The sequence below is a fragment of the Poromitra crassiceps genome, assembly GCF_964638095.1.
Source record: "Poromitra crassiceps genome assembly, chromosome: 17".
Lineage (NCBI taxonomy): Eukaryota > Metazoa > Chordata > Actinopteri > Beryciformes > Melamphaidae > Poromitra > Poromitra crassiceps.
This window is the reverse complement of record NC_139635.1, coordinates 13,767,742-13,790,241: the sequence shown is the minus strand read 5'-3', so window position 1 is coordinate 13,790,241 and position 22,500 is coordinate 13,767,742. Positions and strand designations below refer to the sequence as shown.

The following is a 22,500-nucleotide window of genomic DNA, read 5'->3' as shown; positions in this document are numbered from 1 at the left end:
ATCACATTCTTTTTCTACAGATTTACCCCTCTCTGTCACGTCTCAGTGTGTATACAGACTTACCCAGCAGCTTACGTCCTCTGCGATACTTTGAGGATGTGACTGCAGCTGTGTCAGAGGCCAGAGATAAACAACTGGACATTCTTACAGAGGAATGGCCTAAGATCTCCTTGATAATTACTGACTTGGATGTTTTACTGTCGCAACCAAGAGACCCCAAGACCAGAGCTGAATTCTTAGAACATTCACATACAATCACAATGGATCAAAACACAGTAAACAAATGGCTGTTATTATCTGAGGGCTACAGAAAAGCAACACGTCTGACAGAAGAAAAGAAATATTATAGTCACAAAGACAGATTCATTACAAGTTTTCAGGTCCTGAGTGTAGAAGCTCTGACTGGACGTTGTTACTGGGAGGTGGAGCGCAGCGGGGGCAGAATTTCGGTAGCAGTCTCATATAAGGATATTAGCAGAACAGGAACGGCAAGTGAATGTGGATTTGGTAACAATGAAAAGTGTTGGGCATTATATTATTACAACAATAGTTATCAATTCAGACATAACAATATCACCACTCGCTTCCAAGGCCCTGGGTCCCCCAGAGTAGGAGTGTACCTGGATCACAGTGCAGGTATTCTGTCCTTCTACAGCGTCTCTGACACCATGACTCTCCTCCACAGAGTCCAGACCACATTCACTCAACCTCTATATGCTGGACTTTGGGTTGATACTGGAGCCACTGCTGTGTTGTGTAAGCTCAAGTAGAGTTCTATTTCTCACAGGCTCAGCTTTCTGTCATCCAATTACCTTCACGCTTCAGGGGGGGGGGGGATAGCGGACTGAATTTTGACCTACACGTCAGCCAATGGGTGACGTAACAGGATCGGAACCTAGAGGTGGGTCGCACAAGATTTTATTTGGGTCACTAAATAAATTAGCAGAATTTCTTTCTTCTAATTTCTATTATTTTACTGAGAGGAAATAAAAACAATGAGACAGCCTATTATGTACAGTAAGTCCGCCTAAATGCATTTATTTTGTCTCCTTTATAAAGTATTTGATGTGTATATGTTTTCAATAGCATGTGCATAAAACAAAGTTACTGTATGATTTACCAAACTTATAATGTTTGAGATGGCTGGTTTACCAATTCAAGACAATATAAGGTGATGCTGAAATGGCAGTAAATGGTCAGGAACTTTCATTTATTCACATATTCACTCTTCTCTCAATTTATAGATGAGGGGCGCCCTATCTACTGGAGATAGCTCTGCCACATGCCAAACCAGGCGTTTCAGCGCTAAAATGTGGGGATGGATGGCATTATCCTATCGTCAGCAGCGCGCAAGCCAATTACTTTGCGCTAAGGCTTTTAAAAGCACCTCTTACGTGCTGAATACCCCGCTGCGCTTGAGCGCACCATAATCTCCGTGCTGCGCAGCGCAGTGCAGAGTAAAATTCCTTTTGGATATGTCATTACGCACAGCCTTGCCACGCCAGGACATCAAATTCTGCTGCTAAAATTGGTTATTAGCAGATAATTCAGTGAGACAATCAACTATAACTCACTGAGAAACTTTTATCACATCGCAAAGAGTGAAATGACTCAATGGAATGCCATAGCCATACGTCATATCATGACTGTATACAGTAAATAGAGTTAGCCTCTGCCGTTAGCTAGCTGTTAGCTGTTAGCTACATATTCAATATAGTCAATTGAGTGTTCGCCTGGCTCAAACATCGTCGATAATAACTGTTAACCATATTCGAGTCACGCATGCATAGTCCATAAAGCCCATCCGCTTTGATATCTGTTGGCCGGTTTGTTGATCATACTGTAATATTGTGGCTTCTAAACTAATGCTTATATGACCGGAAACACTATGGCTGCCCACCTCCGTTGTATCACAGACAAAGAGTATAATGAAGGCAAGAGGAGAAGCTGTCCTACCTTACCTTGACAGCGCTGCAGTCATTATATTGTAGTGGAAATATTAGCTTTCACTTCTTATCAATGTAAGTTATTTGGCCAATCAGATGACGTCCGACTATACGAGATAGATAATGTTTTCATATAACACCAACAGTTACACCCCATTTCCACCTGGTTTTTAAATGTGACCTGGATCCAGATAAGTTATCTGGATAATGGTCGCATTTAAAAACCAGGTTTAAATGGGATGAAAGAGATCTGGACACAAAACTACCCCCAGATGTGGTCAGGCAGATCTGATCACATCCTGATCACGGTGCGTTTACACAATTAACATGCATTTTTCTTTATCCAGATAACATCCAGATACAGCTCACATTTAAAAACCAGGTAGGAAAACGGCCTTTAAAAGGGCCTTTAATGGAGACAGCACTAGAAGTGCTCTCTTTATTATAACTGAATTGTTGTTAACATGTTGATTTTGACACTTTGTAACTTTGTTAACTCTTTAATTTATTATAGCTGAATTGTTAACATGTTGATTTTGACACTTTGTAACTTTGTTAACTCTTTCATTTATTATAGCTGAATTGTTGTTAACATGTTGATTTTGACACTTTGAAACTTTGTTAACTCTTTCCTTTATTATAGGTGAATTGTTGTTAACATGTTGATTTTAACACTTTGAAACTTTGTTAACTCTTTCCTTTATTATAGCTGAATTGTTGTTAACATGTTGATTTTGACACTTTGAAACTTTGTTAACTCTTTCCTTTATTATAGCTGAATTGTTGTTAACATGTTGATTTTAACACTTTGAAACTTTGTTAACTCTTTCCTTTATTAAGCTGAATTGTTGTTAACATGTTGATTTTGACACTTTGAAACTTTGTTAACTCTTTCCTTTATTAAGCTGAATTGTTGTTAACATGTTGATTTTGACACTTTGAAACTTTGTTAACTCTTTCCTTTATTAAGCTGAATTGTTGTTAACATGTTGAATTTGACACTTTGTAACTTTGTTAAAGGAGAATTTCGGTTTTTTTGAACCTGGAGCCATTTCCTGGCATTAATTATGAATTGGCCACTCACCTAGCGATGTCTGCAGCGTTTCTGGGCGTCCTAGCGTTGTTTTGAGATCAATATCGTCCAAGTCAGTGTAAAATGGAGTTGATTTGGGGCCAAGTGGTAGCCTGTATTTCCTGCATCTAAATAGCTATTTTTCTTCCCGTTTTCGCCACATATCGCCATAATCAGATCCGTCAACATCCAGCCGAGTGTTATTTCACCCCAGGCTGTTTCCTGGACTGCACACGGATCAAATTACCTCAAACGTGATCTAGGTCACCAAGTCTCGTGAAGTCCCGCGATACTTTCCTGTCGACTGGCCAAATACAGGCAGGACGCTTTGCGGTCGTGGTTTTAGCGTAACCTATGTGGGGTTTGGCGTAACCTATGTGGGGTTTGGCATAACCTTCGTTATTTCGAATCCCACATAGGTTACGCCAAACCCCACATAGGTTACGCTAAAACCACGACCGCAAAGCGTCCTGCCTGTATTTGGCCAGTCGACAGGAAAGTATCGCGGGACTTCACGAGACTTGGTGACCTAGATCACGTTTGAGGTAATTTGATCCGTGTGCAGTCCAGGAAACAGCCTGGGGTGAAATAACACTCGGCTGGATGTTGACGGATCTGATTATGGCGATATGTGGCGAAAACGGGAAGAAAAATAGCTATTTAGATGCAGGAAATACAGGCTACCACTTGGCCCCAAATCAACTCCATTTTACACTGACTTGGACGATATTGATCTCAAAACAACGCTAGGACGCCCAGAAACGCTGCAGACATCGCTAGGTGAGTGGCCAATTCATAATTAATGCCAGGAAATGGCTCCAGGTTCAAAAAAACCGAAATTCTCCTTTAACTCTTTCGTTTATTATAGCTGAATTGTTGTTAACATGTTGAATTTGACACTTTGTAACTTTGTCAACTCTTTCGTTTATTATAGCTGAGTTGTTTTTAACATGTTGATTTTGACACTTTGTAACTTTGTTAACTCTTTCCCCAACGTTTCTGCGAGCATTTTAAAAGAAGCTGGCAGTTTTTGATCATTTACACTCATCTTTCAAGACCCACAGAATATTTTTGTTCTATGATATAAACACTGAACATATTTTTTCATCCACACAATTCTAGGTTTGTTGGTAACTTCGTTTTTATCAGCACATGAATGGTGGTTTTCTCACCATAGCTCAGCACCATTAGCTTTTTGAGCAGCAAGCTTTTCCTATGCGATCCTATGGGAGACGTGTGGCTTTCCTCTCCTTCCGGGTGTCACCTTTGCTCTGTTTTTAACCCTGGAAGTGCTGGACTATTTCACAATTTGCGAGAAGCATCTATCATATAACAGTGAAAAGACAGATTGCCGGAAAAAGTCGTCGTTGGTGGGGAAGCGTTGTCTCAAAAATGATGAAAAATGTTATCAATGGAGGGGAAAGAGTTAAGCAAAGTGAATGAAAATGTCATCGTTATTACTATAATCATTATAATGATTATTACTATAATCATTATAATCATGAATGTAGATGAAAGATTGAACCAGTCTTTTACCAGGTTTTAGTGATTTGATGTGTGATCAAAGTTAATGTTTACAAATATCAATAAAGTCTTTCATTTCAAGAATGAATCAAGTAGCCTACTTCTTCTGTATTCATTTCAGGAATTCTATCAAAGCTGCTAGAGAAAATGTGAAACTAAATGACACAACAGACGATTTTCTGCCTAAAACACAACAAAGTGCAGTCTTCATGTTTAGACCAGATGTGGAATTGTCTTTCAAAATGCTCCTCTTCCTGGAATAAAGCAAATCCTGATAGGCTAATTGAAAACCCCGCCCTCTTCTCGTCTCAAACAGCCAATTCAATTACAATACAAGTCCAGGGGTCTCATCTATCAAACCTTTATCAGGCTTAAATATTGGGGGGGATTTGTCGTTCTCAATGTATATTGCCGTTACGGCCTTGTATTAGGCTATATTTGTCTGTATTTATTACAATGAGTTACAACAAAATACATTATGATAGGTTAGGCCTACATATCTTTTCCAAACGCATTTACTGCAAATAAGTTACCAACCATTATCTCCGCTTGTCACAACAAAGGGAGACCGCGCACTTCAGTTGGATGGCGGTCTGGAATTTCGGCGCTGTAAATAATTTGTGTGGGATAAGGTGCATATATGTGTGCACTTCTCAGTGACTTCTTTTTGCCACTAAGCAACTGGGGGCACTGGACTTAAAGATGGGTCAGGGTTTGCGTAGATTATTTGCGTAAGTTGTCTTGTTTACTTTTAAACGGTTTTGTGGTTTTGTTTTTTTACATCTATACGTCTGTGTGGGATACCTTTACAAGATGATACTGGGTGGTGAAACATGGATTGGATCGAGTAGATAGTCACTGGACAGGTTAGTCATGGTTTTACATTACATTACATTACGTCATTTCGCAGACGCTTTTGTCCAAAGCGACTTACAATATCACAATTTGTCAACAGTACAGAAAACCACTATGCAACACAATCAATGACAGCTAAGACATGTTGATAGACTAGCACCATGTAGGAAGTAGTTTGAGAAGGAATAAGTAACGTTCTCTTTCCCGGGTCGTCAAATATGACACTTTGGGTTGGTGGTCCGGTCCAGCACACCAATATGTAGCCATGTGCTCCAAGAAGGTGGGCACTGCAGCAGATAATGTAGCCTGCTACAGTGAAGATTCCAGCTAAAAACACGGTGTACATGATGTCTTTTTAACACATTGAGTGCCAGCCATTTTTTCATCCTGTAGGTAAGTTGTGCCAGGTTTTTTTTTGAGGATTCTGGCTCATTTTACAAGAGCCGAGGATTATTTTCTGTTAAGAATTCATGAACACCAATCATCTAAAAATAACTAATAGAATGTGTGCTTTCTCTGTCTAAAAGAGTTAGTTTGCAGAGTTAGTAGTTATGTAGATATTAGCCGTTGAGTACAGCATGGTTTCAGCGTCTGGAAATTTATTCAGAGATAAATGGCTTTTTGTGAAATTCGATAGAAGAGTCACTTTAACCATTCATTTTTGGCATCAGTAAGACCGTCAGACATTCTAAACAATAGTTTTGAACAGTAATTTCCTCCATAACAACAGGAAACACCCCTCTCATTCAAACTCCTCCCTCCGTGTGTCTTCTCCTCCTTCCTCCTGGCTCTACAGCGGGCGTGTCAGAAGCGCGTTGCTGCTGCCTGCCTGCCTGCCTGCGTGCCTGCCTGCCTGCTTGCCTGCATGCGGACGCTCCTTGTGCGAGTCAAGATGGGCCGGGGAATGCGTGGGCGATGGGCAGATGTTGATTCTGGCCTTTCTGAGGTGTTTCAAAGTGTGTTTCACCTATAATCTATTTTGCAAATCGCTCTCCGCTCTCTGTGTGCTGCTGCCTGCGCCGGCCGCTCTCGGGCAAGACAAGTCTCGAATGGATTACTGTAAAATCGCCTCGCCATTTCCTTGAATGGCTTGCTCCCGCGGCAGTTTTTTCTTTGATTTCGCTCGTCTGGGGGAGCACTGTCAACACTTAGTGGGTCGGTAAAATAGATTATACACATTCTCTTGCTCCAATAGTGATCTCGAAGATGTAAAAGTTGTTGATTGATGTCCCACCGTCAAAAAAAAAAAATGTTTATGTAAGACGAGATATCTCGGCTCTGGCACTCAAGCGTTGGATTATGTAAGACGAGCTATCTCGGCTATGGCACTTAACGTGTTAAGTCAAGTTGGCATCTCAATCGCGCTACCAGGATTCAGTGTATTCAGAGGAGACAGAAACGAACAATCCGGTAAGAAGAAGGGAGGGGGCGTTTGTCTTATGATTAATGAAAACTGGTGTGTGAACAACACAGTCATAGGAAGATACTGCTCGGAGGACCTAGAATATGTAATGCTCCAATGCGTGCCGTTCTGGAGTCCTCGATAATTCAGTACAGTAACCGTGATGGGTGTATACATCCCCCCACAGGCAAACACCACGGCTGCGCTGAAAGAGCTGCAACGAGCGATCAGTGCACATGAGACAAAACAACCTGAAATGGCCCTGGTAGTGACCGGGGATTTTAACAAAGCAAACCTGAAAGGAAGAATGCCAACGCTGCACCAGCATGTTCACTTCCCCACTCGAGGCAATAACACACTGGATAAATGTTATACAAATATCCACCACAGCTACAAGGCCGTACCCCGTTCACCCTTTGGCAAATCAGATCACGCCTCCATTCTGCTGTTGCCCAGGTATCAACACAAACTGAAAAAACAGCCCCCAGCATTCCGAACCGCCCACTGCTGGTCAGACCAATCAGACGACATCCTGAGGGACTGTTTTGACCAAGTAGCATGGGAGGAGTTCAGAGTGGCAGGAGACCTGGGCGCGTACGCAGAGACGGTGTCATGCTTCATTAAGAAGTGTACCGACGACATAGTCCCGACAAAGAAAGTCAAAATAATGCCCAACCAGAAACCCTGGATCAACAGCGAGGTCAAGGCAGCCCTGCACGCCAGGACCACCGCCTACAGTTCAGGCACACCAGATCAATACAAGCAGGCACAATATGCCCTCCGGACCGCTATTAAAAAAGCACAGAGAGACTACGGAAGGCAGCTGGAGTCAAAACTGGACACCAACAACCCCAGACACCTGTGGAAAGGCCTCCATGCTGCTACAGACTTCAAAGAGGTGAAACGACAGAACCCCAGCACGTCACCCACCCTACCGGATGAACTCAACGCGTTCTACGCTAGATTCGACCCCTCTGCCAGAGCGCCTCCCATCCACCTCCCCCCTCCCCTCTCCCACCCCTCTCCCACTCTCCCCCCCCATCACCTCCCTCCCTCCCCTCACCCCCCCCTCCTCCCCTCCCCCCCTGCCACCCCTCCCCCCTCACCATCCCCCCCCCTCTCCGTCCCCCCACCACCCTTCCTCCCCTCCCCCCCGACCACCATCCCTCCTCTCCCCCCCCCCACCAACTCCCCCCCCTCCCCCTCCCACCCCTCAGCACCCCTTCCCATTCACACCCAACCACCAACCCCCCCACCCCCCACCCACCCCCCCCCACCCCCACAGATCCAGACCACCCTCTCACCATCACTGAGGATGAAGTGTGCCGGTCGTTCCTGCGTATCAACCCACGCAAGGCGGCCGGCCCGGATGGCATCCCCGGGCGGGTCCTCAAGGCCTGCGCTCACCAGCTGGCACCCGTATACACAGACATCTTCAACCAGTCCCTCTCCCTCCGACGAGTCCCCCCCTGCTTCAAAGCAGCAACAATCATCCCCATTCCCAAACAGCAAAAAGTGACCAGCCTCAACGACTGGCGCCCAATAGCCCTCACGCCAATAGCCAGCAAGTGCTTTGAGAAGCTGGTCATATCAAAGATCCGCCCCACACTCCCCCCGGACCACGACCCGCTACAATTTGCATACCGCCCCAACAGGAGCACAGCGGATGCAGTAGCACACGTGCTCCACACCTAGGGTGACCATACGTCCTCTTTTGCCCGGACATGTCCTCTTTTCACGTCCTGTCCGGGGTGTCCGGGGGGGGTTTATTAATTATTGAAAATGTCCGGGTTTTCACAGGACCATTAGGCATAACGGTGCCTGGCGCTTTAAATAGTACTCTGTTGCGTGTGACGTAATCCCTGAGAGGCTGCCTCCCATGTGGGCGGCTCTTGTGTCACAAACACAGAGAGCTGACATCGGAGCAGCAGCACTGGCTCCGAGCCTCCTACTACAAAATGCCGAAGCGTAAGTGTGAATTAAGATTCCCCACTTACCGTCCTGGTCGGGACAAATGGGAAGCGGAGTGCACTGTGTGCAAAGCTATGTGTCCCTTTCAAATAAAGGTGCGGGGGATCTGAAAGCTCACATGGACACAGACAAACATAAGAAAGCTGTGCGGGGGGAGAGTTTGTCTACAAAATTAACGGACCCGGGAAAACGGAGGATTTGCATTTCATACTGTGAAACACCACAACAGCTACAGGTCCATGGATTGCACTATAGTGCCTTGAAGTAATATTAATAGTATTATATTAATATTGAAGTAGCCTAATTTTTGGTTTGTTATGGTTTTATTATTTACATTATTACATTGACAATATTGTAAGAGATATTTTGTTAAAATATTTTCTAATACAGAGGTATTATTTATAACATTATTTCATATTTTTGTATTTATTTTTCCAGTAAGACTTGAAAAGAGTATTTTTTTGTATTATAGGCTATATAATAAAGTATCTCGAGGCGGAGCCGAGTGTCCTCTTTTTGGAAATCAAAATATGGTCACCCTATCCACACCGCCCTGTCCCACCTGGAGGGGAAGGACACCTATGTAAGAATGCTGTTCGTGGACTACAGCTCAGCATTCAACACCATAGTACCCTCCAGGCTGGTAAGCAAACTCAGGGATCTGGGACTAAACACGGCAATGTGCGACTGGATCCTGGATTTCCTGACAGACCGCCGCCAGGTGGTGAGGGTGGGCAACCTCACCTCCTCCCCACTGACCATTAGCATAGGAGCGCCCCAGGGGTGCGTCTCCAGCCCCTTCTGGTACGACCTCTACACCCACGACTGCGTGGCGACTCAAACTTCAAACACAATTGTGAAGTTTGCAGACGACACAGCGGTCGTGGGGCTGATCTCGGGGGGCGACGAGACGGCCTACAGAGAGGAGGTGGGGGTACTGGAACAATGGTGCCAGGACAACCACCTCTCCCTGAACGTCTCCAAGACCAAGGAGATCATTGTAGACTACAGGAGAGGGGGGGGCGCACACCCCCCAATCACCATCAACGGCACAGTGGTGGAAAGGGTGGACAGCTTCAAGTACCTGGGAGTCAACATCCACCAGGACCTGACCTGGGCCGGCCACACCGCCACTGTTGTCAAAAAGGCCCAACAGCGACTACACGGACTCAGGCGCCTGAAGAAATTCGGGCTGAGGAAAGAAATCCTCGGGGACTTCTACAGAGGCACCATTGAAAGCCTGCTGACAGGCGGCTTCACCGCCTGGTACGGGAACTGTACCACCATGGACCGCAGAGCGCTACGGAGGGTGAGGCGCGCGGCCCAGCACGTAACAGGAGGTGAACTGCCAGAACTGCACGAACTGTACAACCAGCAGTGCCTCAGGAGGTCCCTGAAGATCATCAAAGACACAAACCACCCCCACAACAGCCTGTTCTCCCTGCTACCCTCAGGGAGGAGATACAGGGTTCCAAAAACACGCACAAATCGCTTGAGGAACAGTTTCTTCCCGCAGGCCACGAGACTCCTTAATATGCACAAATAGTGCAGTAGTCGTACCGTACCGTACTGCAGCTGCTACTATTACGGACGTTTAATTGTAAATTTAAGTGTATGTTTAATAAGGTGCCTAACGTTTAATTGTAAATTTAAGTGTATGTTTAATAAGGTACATGCTATTTGCACATGTATGTATAAAACGTCGAATTTGGAATGTCTGAACACGTCTAACGTATGCACATGACATGTGCACCTATATATGTGCAATGAATATGCCACTGTCGTATAAGCCACCGACTTGTCTTATTGCTTATAGATGCCTATTTCTTATTGCCTTATTGCTGTCTTATTGCTTATTGATGCCTATTTCTTATTGCCTATTACTTATTGCTTGTTGCCTATTTGTACTATGTCGTAAACGGAGTCCACTGCACAAGAATTTCACACGTGGTACTTGTACCATGGAGTGACAATAAAAATCTTGAATCTTGAATCTTGAATCTTGAGGGCTTCAGTCGACTTGGATTACACCTGGTGAGCAGTATTGATGCTTTTTTTTATCTTTGAAAGTTGGCCATTATCCATTTCAAGTGTTTAGGAGAATTCTGCGTTCGTTTTTTGCTGTGAAACGCTGAAACAAATGTTTTGTGGACTAAAATCTTCGCGCGTCCTTCCGAGTGAATTGTCATTTTTGGGTGAACTTATTCTTTAATTTTAATATTCTTTAATTTTGTCATTTTTAAGATATTCCATGTGTTGCTGAGTCCTGCACTGGCCTGTTCATTAGCCACACTGTTCACTTTTTTTTCCTTTCACAAATAACCTCATCTTGTGCTCAGAGTTAAAACAATAAGCTGTTGCTAAAAACACGTCTTAAACACAAAACCTACGCTCATAATTCCATGCAGGCCCGTACTTCAGCTGCGCTCTGCTCAGGCTCCATCTAGCTGTTAAGGGCTTCCCTGCTCCCTCCTCTACACAGCCACACAGCAACACTATAATGTACCTGCTCCCTCCTCTACACAGCCACACAGCAACACTATAATGTACCTGCTCCCTCCTCTACACAGCCACACAGCAACACTATAATGTACCTGCTCCCTCCTCTACACAGCAACACTATAATGTACCTGCTCCCTCCTCTACACAGCCACACAGCAACACTAGCTAATGTACCTGCTCCCTCCTCTACACAGCCACACAGCAACACTATAATGTACCTGCTCCCTCCTCTACACAGCCACACAGCAACACTATAATGTACCTGCTCCCTCCTCTACACAGCCACACAGCAACACTATAATGTACCTGCTCCCTCCTCTACACAGCCACACAGCAACACTATAATGTACCTGCTCCCTCCTCTACACAGCCACACAGCAACACTAGCTAATGTACCTGCTCCCTCCTCTACACAGCCACACAGCAACACTAGCTAATGTACCTGCTCCCTCCTCTACACAGCCACACAGCAACACTATAATGTACCTGCTCCCTCCTCTACACAGCCACACAGCAACACTATAATGTACCTGCTCCCTCCTCTACACAGCCACACAGCAACACTATAATGTACCTGCTCCCTCCTCTACACAGCCACACAGCAACACTAGCTAATGTACCTGCTCCCTCCTCTACACAGCCACACAGCAACACTAGCTAATGTACCCCTCGTCTACACAGCCACACAGCAACACTAGCTAATGTACCTGCTCCCTCCTCTACACAGCCGCACAGCAACACTATAATGTACCCAGAGCATTTCCCCACAATCAAGAGCTGCTGTTTGGCCTGAATAAGCATCTGAAGCAGCCACTCATCTACTCAGCCCAGCTAAACGCACGCTGGTAGAATAACAATGTGAGGCCGGGGTCATAACTACGTGTTAAAGAAGTATCTGTAACACTTTCTAAGGTCATGTCTATATGAGCACATTCATAAGACATTATAATGCATTCATAAGGCTTTATAAAACTCATGCATGGCAACTTATAACAGCGTCTCACCGTCCACCCAGATGGTAAGAATGACTGGCTATAATTATGTCCTATAAGCAGAAGTTTCATGTAGAAAAAAAACACTCACAAGTCAAATGTGCAATACAATACTCCATTGACAACGGGACTTTATTCACAAGAGTATATTCACTGATAGAACAAAATATCTTCTGTTGTTTTTTGGTTAGATATGTACAGAGAATGTAACCGACCAGCCATGTCTTGATACTTGATGGATTGTGTTAAAGAAAACAGCAAAGAGGATGTGACCTACTGACATACTCATTGTGTTAAAGAAGAAAACAGCAGAGAGGATGTGACCTACTGACATACTCATTGTGTTAAAGAGGAAAACAGCAGAGAGGATGTGACCTACTGACATACTCATTGTGTTAAAGAAGAAAACAGCAGAGAGGATGTGACCTACTGACATACTCATTGTGTTAAAGAAGAAAACAGCAGAGAGGATGTGACCTACTGACATACCCATTGTGTTAACTCATTGAGTGCCAGCCACTTTTGGAGAACGGACGCTCCCAGTGCCAGAGTTTCAGAGCGTTTTCAGTGATTTCTCGAGGCCCACAGAATATTGTGTGATATTACTATGTAAACACCGAACACGCACAAAGAACGAGGAGACTCTCTTCTATCATCTGCAAAAAAAAGTTTATTGATCCCATTTTCCGTTCTTTAGTTATGAGCCGGAAAAGATAGCTTGATTTAACGAAAAACAGCATTTTTTTTCTAGAAGCTGAGATAATGAGCCTTTTGTGAAATTAAACATTTCAAGCACATCATTGACTCTGAAGCTAATATTTTCTGATATAATGACACCTCAAAAATAATTTCCTTCAATAAAAGAGTGAAAACAAAGGAATTTTGTTTGGCCAAATAATATGTTTTAGCTGCAACCAGCAGCGCTGGCCCCTGCGTGCGCAGACCCTACACCTTCTTGCTGGTCTTGATTTACTGCTGGTGGGCATCAGATAGCCTATTCTAGCTTGTTTGCTCTCTATGCATCGAGCCTGCTGCTGCCTGGGTCTGTGTGTACTGTAGTGATGCGCGGGTCAGGTTTTTTTAAGGCCCGCCCCAACCCAACCCGTCATTGGAGCCAGCCCGCCCCGCCCGCCCCGTTAAAATATCTGAAAATTCCGAACCCAGCCCAACCCGGCAGCCCGCAACGGCCAATTTAATGTAATATGTCTCCGGACTCAGGAGGAGCACAGCGGAGCTTCCAAGGTGTGCAAAGTAGCTAATAACTCTGTCTCTCTCCCCCCTCTCTGTCTCTCTCTCACACACACACACACACACACACACACACACACACACACACACACAGACACTCACATGCTGCCCTGCGCGACAACAGTTGAATGGATGAATTGCGCTGCTGCTTTCATGTCGGTCTTTCTTCAATTAATCCACGGTCTTCAGACCGCGTGACCGCGCAGTGTTTCAAATGGAGGTAGCAGGTAGAGGTAGGTAGGCACTAGGCAGGCTACAGAAACAGTTCTTATTCTTCCCCATTTATTTTAATTACCTCATGCGCTCTCAATTGGCCATGTTGCAGTAGTAGGCTAAACGTAGTAGTGCAGCAGGTGCGCACACGGCTTGCAGATACGGCCAGACTCGCTGTCTGATTTCTTTTAATTACCTCATGCGCACTCAATTGTTCACAGCCTACTCACGTTGCAGTAAAGATAGATAGATAGATAGATAGATACTTTATTGATCCTTTGCAGGAAATTCATGTGTCACGTAAAGTTGAGAAATAGATCACAGTTGAGTCCACAACAGAAAATCTGCGGTGGCATTATATGGACACTTCAAATAATAATTACAGCGAATAATCCTTCCAAAATGTTTGTTTTGAGACCACATAGGCTACCTCATTGAAGCGTTTCTTTACTCCATGTAGGCTATAGAGAGTGCAGCAGGAGTCTGTCTGATTGTGTGTACCTACGTGTGAGAGAACGTCTTTAAGGTTAATTACTCTGCGTGTTTCATTGCTCTAAATTATTTAATAATGTTGCTTTGTCACGTTCTGAGCCTGCCCCGCCCGCACCCGCGATATTTTCATAATTTGCCAACCCAGCCCGCCTGCGGGGCGGCCCAGCCCGCGGGACCCGGCGGGTTCTGGGTGACCCGCGCATCACTAGTGTACTGTCAATGGTTGTATGCTGTAGTGCCCTGCGTGCCCCACCCCCCTCCTCCTCCTCCTCCGTGGTGGGAGGAGTGTCTCTGCTGCGGTTTGCTCTGAGTTTGATCTGCACTGAAAAGTCTGCTGCATCCCCCCGCTTTTTTACAGCGTGTCCTCGGCTCCCAGCTGAGAATAATGTAACTTTTCAGAAAGACGCTGGTGTCGCCGTGTCGGCAACTAAATCATATGGATGGGCTATCGCAGCGGACACAGATGGGGCTCAATTGTGGCAGCAGATGACTGCTGTTCACAGGCACAGCTAACGTTATGCTTCAAGCATATCGATGCGATTTCCGTTTCCTCATGACTTCTTCTCTCTTTTCTCCTGGCCTTTGTCTAATCGGGAGAGCACTGTCGCCACCTAAGGGTTCTGTAAAATAGGTTAGACACATTCAATAGCTCCCATATTGTAAGAGGCGATGTAAGAGGCTTAGATCGACATCCCCCCGTCAAAAAACGCAATTGACGAACATGTTCGTCCTTGGCACTCTACGTTACTAAACGAAATGACGAACATGTTCGTCCATGGCACTCAATGAGTTAAAGAAGAAAACAGCAGAGAGGATGTGACCTACTGACATACTCATTGTGTTAAAGAAGAACACAGCAGAGAGGATGTGACCTACTGACATACTCATTGTGTTAAAGAAGAAAACAGCAGAGAGGATGTGACCTACTGACATACTCATTGTGATGACATCACAATTGCGAGTGCTCGAGGCACATCACTGATTATGTCATAGACATTGCAATCTGGGAACCCATCGGTAAAAAAAGGAAATGAAAACCTAACCTCTGGGGGCAGCTGCGTTTCAATGTGGTGCAACAGGAACTCAGGAGGCGCGGTCGGCAGCAGAAGAAAATCCCTTTCCAACATGATCTCTCGAGACAGACTTTCGAAAATCTGTTGGCAAGCTCGGTGAAAAGCTGTGCAACAGCGCTCGCAGTGTGCAGGCTCACATGCTGCGCTTTACCCGTTCAAAATGAAGTGAACGTGACCGGTGTGTAGTCAACACTGACCATTTTCAGCATATAGCAAGTTGCTACTTGCTACTAGCAACAAGCTAGAGTTGTTATTGTTGTTTCATAGCGACGAAGGGATTTCAGAGCGACACGCAGGGAGCGGAAAAGAAATCCAGGCAGAGCCGGTCGGTTGGAGCCAATGGCAGAGCTTGCAGGAAGCCGAAAGGGATTTTCTTCCGCTGCCGACGGAGCCTCTCGAGTTCCGTTTACACAGACATGAAATGAGCCTGCCCCCAGAGGTTAGAGAAAAATAATGTTTTTTGTTTATTTGTTTAACCGACGGGTTCCCAGATTGATTCCAACATGATGCCAGCACACTATTTACAGTATCTGTGCTGTCTTCTAGTGATGCGCGGGTCACCCAGAACCCGCCGGGTCCCGCGGGCTGGGCCGCCCCGCAGGCGGGCTGGGTTGGCAAATTATGAAAATATCGCGGGTGCGGGCGGGGCAGGCTCAGAACGTGACAAAGCAACATTATTAAATAATTTAGAGCAATGAAACACGCAGAGTAATTAACCTTAAAGACGTTCTCTCACACGTAGGTACACACAATCAGACAGACTCCTGCTGCACTCTCTATAGCCTACATGGAGTAAAGAAACGCTTCAATGAGGTAGCCTATGTGGTCTCAAAACAAACATTTTGGAAGGATTATTCGCTGTAATTATTATTTGAAGTGTCCATATAATGCCACTGCAGATTTTCTGTTGTGGACTCAACTGTGATCTATTTGTCAACTTTACTGCAACGTGAGTAGGCTGTGAACAATTGAGTGCGCATGAGGTAATTAAAAGAAATCAGACAGCGAGTCTGGCCGTATCTGCAAGCCGTGTGCGCACCTGCTGCACTACTACGTTTAGCCTACTACTGCAACATGGCCAATTGAGAGCGCATGAGGTAATTAAAATAAATGGGGAAGAATAAGAACTGTTTCTGTAGCCTGCCTAGTGCCTAACTACCTCTACCTGCTACCTCCATTTGAAACACTGCGCGGTCACGCGGTCTGAAGACCATGGATTAATTGAAGAAAGACCGACATGAAAGCAGCAGCGCAATTCATCCATTCAACTGTTGTCGCGCAGGGCAGCATGTGAGTGTCTGTGTGTGTGTGTGTGTGTGTGTGTGTGTGTGAGAGAGAGACAGAGAGGGGGGAGAGAGACAGAGTTATTAGCTACTTTGCACACCTTGGAAGCTCCGCTGTGCTCCTCCTGAGTCCGGAGACATATTACATTAAATTGGCCGTTGCGGGCTGCCGGGTTGGGCTGGGTTCGGAATTTTCAGATATTTTAACGGGGCGGGCGGGGCGGGCTGGCTCCAATGACGGGTTGGGTTGGGGCGGGCCTTAAAAAAACCTGACCCGCGCATCACTACTGTCTTCCAACCAGCTCAACTGTCTGCTGTGCAACTCAGAACATCAGCATCCCTGGCTTTTGCACTTTTTATACAATAAATACTTGGAGACAAAGTAATAAATAGCTAAAAAAAGACTAAGTATAGTAGTTTGTTTGCTAAGAGTTTTACTAAGATCTTCTTGATCTTAGTAAAAGATCATCTTGCTTCATTCACTTAGAACAGAGCAAAAAGATTTTTCCTGTACATTTCCAACAAATGGACTGTACATGTAATAATAATACTGAAGAGTGCCTTGTAACTTATTTAAAACAGAAATAATGTTTCATGTTTGTTAATTTGAGTATATATTTTAACTAAAACTGTCGGCTGTGTTTTTTATGTGTTTTTTATATGTGCATTGCTTTGCTGCTTGTTTTTTCGATTATTTTTTTTTGTAAAGCACCTTGAATTGCCTTTGTGTATGAAAGGTGCTATATAAATAAAATTTGACTTGACTTGACTTGACTTGACTTGAGGCCACAGGAAAGTACAGCACACTCATCTGCTGAATAAATAGCCATGCACAAGTAGCATAGTATGCAAGTCATACCATTGGTGATTCAAATCAGATTTGACATACAAAACTAGATTTCAATGGATAGAATGTTTAAAACTGAAGCACAACAGTCATTTGAGTCATTTAAGTTGACTTTTACACTATGAGCTGTTTTCCCGAAATCTACTTTACCCTGACGACATGTAGCCTAATGTTCACCGTGAGAATGTTGACTGAGGTTTATTTGAATTCACAGGGAATGGAATCAGGTTTAGACTTGGCAGGATGGCCGTCACCAAAACTCCAATAAACGAGCTACCAGTGAGTCATGTGACTTTGTTTACAAGCCCTGGCTCACTTGTAATTGGACAGTTTGAACCTAAATGAACCAAAACAAAGTCACATTTTCCACTTTAGTTCAGACCAAAGAAAAACAAACTGTAGATGTGAAGTCCATCTTGCTTCATTCACTTAGAACAGAGCAGAAATTTACTTGGTTCAATTTGGTTTGGGGAAAGCCAGCTCAGCTTGTTTCGTCATAGCTTTCAATGCAATACAGGTTCAGCTACTGTACGGATACAAGTTAGCCATTTATGCTACATAGAAGAACTGCTATTCAGAAGCAAAACTAGCTTTTTTATCACAATAACACTAGTTGAAACACTTTATTTTGCAAAGGCCTGACTCCAGTGTACAACTTTAAACTATGGAAGTATCTGTATATACACAATCACACTGTGGTAGTACTTTTTTTGACAGAACAAACTAACTGGCTACCCTCAAATTATTCAAGATAGCATTCTCAGATCTCATGATGCTTCAGTATTTGTTACATATATTTCCGTTAAGTACTAACAGTATTATTTTACATTTGCAATCATTTTACACAGATTAACACACAGGTTAACACACACTGGAGTAAGGCCAATGTAAAAATGAAACGTGACACACTAGCCTTGCTTTCATGTGTGGAGATGTTCACCAAGTCATCTAGTGTTTTGATTTATTAAGGCAGAAATGAGTTTAATTCCACTGACAAGCCACAATATTGGTTGTCCACAATAAATAACATTTCACTCAAAGTTTCAGTTTGAAGAAACACAATATTGCTTCTCAGATAACTAATAAAAAATACATGTTGCAAAAACATATTACGTTATTTCACCTGATCTATATATATATATATTTCACCTGATCTATATATATATATATATATATATATATATTGTAAAATAAGTGGAACAAATGCCAATGGAATGAGATATTTTCCCTTTTTCAACTTAGGAGTATTTTTCTTAAAATAAGTAGAGAGATGATTTATTTTAGGGTAAACCATTTTTAACCCTAACCCCAGGGTTCAAACAACAATGCATTGGCAGTTTATTAAAACAAGATCTTAAAGCTGAAGATGAAATAGCTTGTTGAGTTGAGACATTTCTCACTGTGCAGTTTGTATCATATCTATCAGATCGACCAAAACTCTTCAGCACTCTGCATGAGAAGATAACAGAAAGCTTGGCACTCAAAATCAGACACAAATACAACTTCATGATACAGACATGATGACTGACATTATATATGTACACACACACACACACACACACACACACACACTCCAAACAAAGATCAACAAAGGGCGCCAGTTAAGCATATGGGTCCGTGTATTTGGCGGCCATCCGTTTTTTGTTTTGAAAAGAGGAACCGAAAAACGAAAAACAAGTCGTTTCCCGTTTTTTCTTTGATGATAAAAAACGGAAAACGACTCGTTATCCGTTATCCATTATACAATTTAATTTGATGTACTTGTAAATGGAAATTGGGAATTAAAATACCTGTGTGGAAAACTCCTTTCTCAATTGTGTGTTTGTTTCTTCTCTGTGACCGGGAAGCGATATTTTGGCAAAGGCATGACCCGCCCATCTCTGCCTCCGATTGGCCTAGCGTCGTTGTACCATGAAATAAAATAGCGATTCATTGCTCCCCGACCTCCAAAGTCAGCATCATCATCAGGAATTGCTCCTCCTCTCTGTCCCTTTGCTGCATGTTCTGCACGACATGTTGCACATAATTAAACAAAATAAACAATTTAACTGCAACGTTACTAACATTTTCGTTGCATCTTGACATTGAATGAAACAATCTATGCTCATTTGAGATGGCTCTGGCTGGCCTGGAAAGCAGGCGAGAGCAGCCGAGTGCCGTCACAGTGCAGTCACCCAATCAGAGGCAGAGATGGGCGGGTCATGCCTTTACCATCATGGGAAAAAATATCGCTTCCGGGTTACAAAGAAGAAATGAACACAAAATTGAGAAAGGAGTTTTCCACACGGGTATTTTAATTCCCAATTTCCATTTACAAGCACATCAAATTAAATTGGATAATGGATAACGTTTTTCGTTTCACAATTTCAAAACGAAAAACGGATGGCCGCCAAGTACACGGACCATATGGTTTGGCAAAGTCTCCGCATCTAATATCACCGATTATGACTAAGAATTGACCAGAAATAATATATAATTTATGATTTGATCCAGATCAACATTTTATTTATGGCTTCCAAAACAATTTCTGGCCATTTTCCTTCCATTATAACTACAAGCTGCATGTTATGACCCAACTGACGCCCAGGAGATCAATGCCCATAAATAAGAACTGTGACAAATATACTCTTAACAGAACAGAGAGAAACTCACTTTGGAAAACAGGCTGCATGGATCAATACAATTATAGAAGGAAGGTCTATCTATGTAGATGATGCGGATCACTTTAACTGTTATCTGGCACAATGTTCCCAAAGATGGAATGAGAGGAGAGGAGAGGAGAGGAGAGGAGAGGAGAGGAGAGGAGAGGAGGGGAGAGGAGAGGAGGGGAGGGGAGGGGAGAGGAGAGGAGAGGGGAGGAGAGAAGAGGAGAGGAGGGGAGGGGAGAGGAGGGGAGAGGAGGGGAGAGGAGAGGAGGGGAGAGGAGAGGGGAGGAGAGGAGGGGAGGGGAGAGGGGAGGAGAGGAGGGGAGAGGAGAGGAGAGGGGAGGAGAGGAGGGGAGAGGAGGGGAGAGGAGAGGAGGGGAGAGGAGAGGAGGGGAGAGGAGAGGAGAGGGGAGGGGAGGAGAGGAGGGGAGGGGAGAGGAGAGGAGGGGAGAGGAGAGGAGGGGAGAGGAGAGGAGAGGAGAGGAGAGGAGGGGAGGGGAGAGGAGGGGAGAGGAGAGGAGAGGAGGGGAGAGGAGAGGAGAGGAGAGGAGAGGGGAGGAGAGGAGGGGAGAGGAGAGGAGGGGAGGGGAGAGGAGAGAAGAGGAGAGGAGAGGAGAGGAGAGAGGAGAGGAGAGGGAGAGAAGAGGAGAGGAGAGGAGAGGGAGAGAAGAGGAGAGGAGAGGGGAGGAGAGGAGGGGAGAAGGGACAAGAGAGGAAACAAAAGGAGAGAGGGCGATGAGGAGAAGTGGAGGTGCTCCGTCCATCAGGAAGAGGCGTGGCTTCCTACTGTGGAAGGGCTTTCAAAATGGCGTTTACCTCTTCTGCCACCGCTGTCAAGGCAAACTCAAACTGATCCTGCAGGGGGAGACAGAGAGAGGAGGAGTGAGAAACAGACACACTGGGCATATTGACAGTTTTCCTTTCCATTAATTGTAGGGCTGGTCGACTGAAATAACCCAGTGCCAAGAAGTATTGCAACTTTTCCAGTTAAACCATACAGTACCTGCATGGGTTAGTGTTAGGGTTCATGTTAGGGTTCATGTTAGGGTTAGTGTTAGGGTTTATAGGGTTAGGGTTAGCCCTCGTTCACACCATACGCCGAAGCAACGCTCAAGCCACGCTGAAGCCCTGCAGTTTCATTTCGGCGTCCTTGTTAACAGGTGAGACGGTTCACACCACCCACAAGGCAGGCTGAAGCTGCGCTGAAGCGATCGTTCAGGATTCTGTTCTATTTTCCAAGCGTGAAGCGTGAAGTTGCCAGGCATGAAGTCAATGCAGGTTGTGGGCGGAGGCAAGGCGCGCAGAGCGAGGCGCTGGGGAAAAGAGAGTGCTTCTTGTGTTGCCCGGTTTAGCGTGAGCTCAGCTTCAGCGTGGCTCCGTCACCGTCAGCCCGACCCTCCCCCTCACATGCCCCGCCCTCTGTCACGTCAGCTCCGCCCTCCAAGACAAACAGGCAGACAGACAGTCCAGATGATCATATCATGATCCATCCCAACTGCTCTGTGATCTGATCTGTGATCTGATCTGACTATAATCCCCATTCAAATTACATTTTGGCGATCGCGTAATCTGGCCTGATGTGGAGGAATGAGCCCTAAAAATTGCAAATCCAATCCATCTGCAGTCTGGCCTCAAGCCCAAGCCGACTGTAGCAGCCAGTGCAGGACTGTGAGCTGAGGTGAAGCATGCGTGGATCTGCTGCCCCCTGCTGGGCAGAGACACTACTTCCATCCCAGCAACAGTCACTGATGAAACATCAGAGTTTGAGAGAAAAACCAACCTCCCAAGAAAGAGAAGAGAGGAGCAACTTGACAGTTTGAGCTTCACATGCCACCTGATCACTTCCAGCCCCGCTCCAGTGTTATTTAGTCTTTTTGAAGATATCTCATGTGTTGCTGGGTGCTGCCCTGCTCTGTTGATTAGCCACACTGTTCTCCACTGTATTTGGTGACAAATAACCTCATTTTGTGCTCAAAGTCCTAAAAATAAGCTGTTGGTAAAAACAGGTGATGACGTCAGGTATTATAGGGGTCTGATGACTGACGTTAGCGTGGTAAAGCAGCCGGTCACATGACCTCACATTTCATTTCGTTCTACCAGACCGTCTGGCGTCCAGCTTTCACCCAGTGTTTTGCACTGGGCGGGAGTTGGGCGGGTGTACTTGCCTTGACAGACAACTCCTTCAGCCAATCAAAATCAGTCAAATCCAAATAATCCACTTGGGAGAACAGCGAAAACACCTTTTCCGCCGAGAAACTCCGCTGTTGCATACTCGTGTACTTGCTTAATTGTTGTTTCACTTCAAACTTCAAACTCGGGGAGTGCACTTAGGGGGACCTGACAGAGTCCAGTGCCGAATTTTATCCAATTCGGCATAGCGCCACCTACCGATACCTTACACACACAACACAATAGGAGGTCGGAGTCGCAGCAAA

At 44.9% G+C, this 22,500-nt stretch overlaps 2 protein-coding genes across 2 annotated transcripts in view; one reads left to right on the top strand and one right to left on the bottom strand.

The window, feature by feature from the left end:
• Window positions 1–770, top strand: part of LOC310792212 (tripartite motif-containing protein 29-like) — a gene marked incomplete at both ends in the record, with an annotated part of 1,605 nt that extends 835 nt beyond the window's left edge. The window contains 2 exons of the mRNA XM_083653940.1: window positions 1–112; window positions 686–770. The exon at window positions 1–112 is cut by the window's left edge and continues 835 nt beyond it. Of these exons, the coding sequence (XP_083510066.1) occupies window positions 1–112; window positions 686–770 (197 nt within the window). The remainder of the gene's footprint in view (window positions 113–685) is intronic.
• Window positions 771–20,816: 20,046 nt separating this feature from the next.
• The window catches only part of LOC310792211 (receptor-type tyrosine-protein phosphatase N2-like), a gene marked incomplete at its 5' end in the record, with an annotated part of 65,708 nt that continues 64,024 nt past the window's right edge, over window positions 20,817–22,500 (bottom strand). The window contains one exon of the mRNA XM_083653939.1: window positions 20,817–20,920. Coding sequence (XP_083510065.1) covers window positions 20,849–20,920 — 72 coding nt within the window. The 3' untranslated portion in view covers window positions 20,817–20,848. The remainder of the gene's footprint in view (window positions 20,921–22,500) is intronic.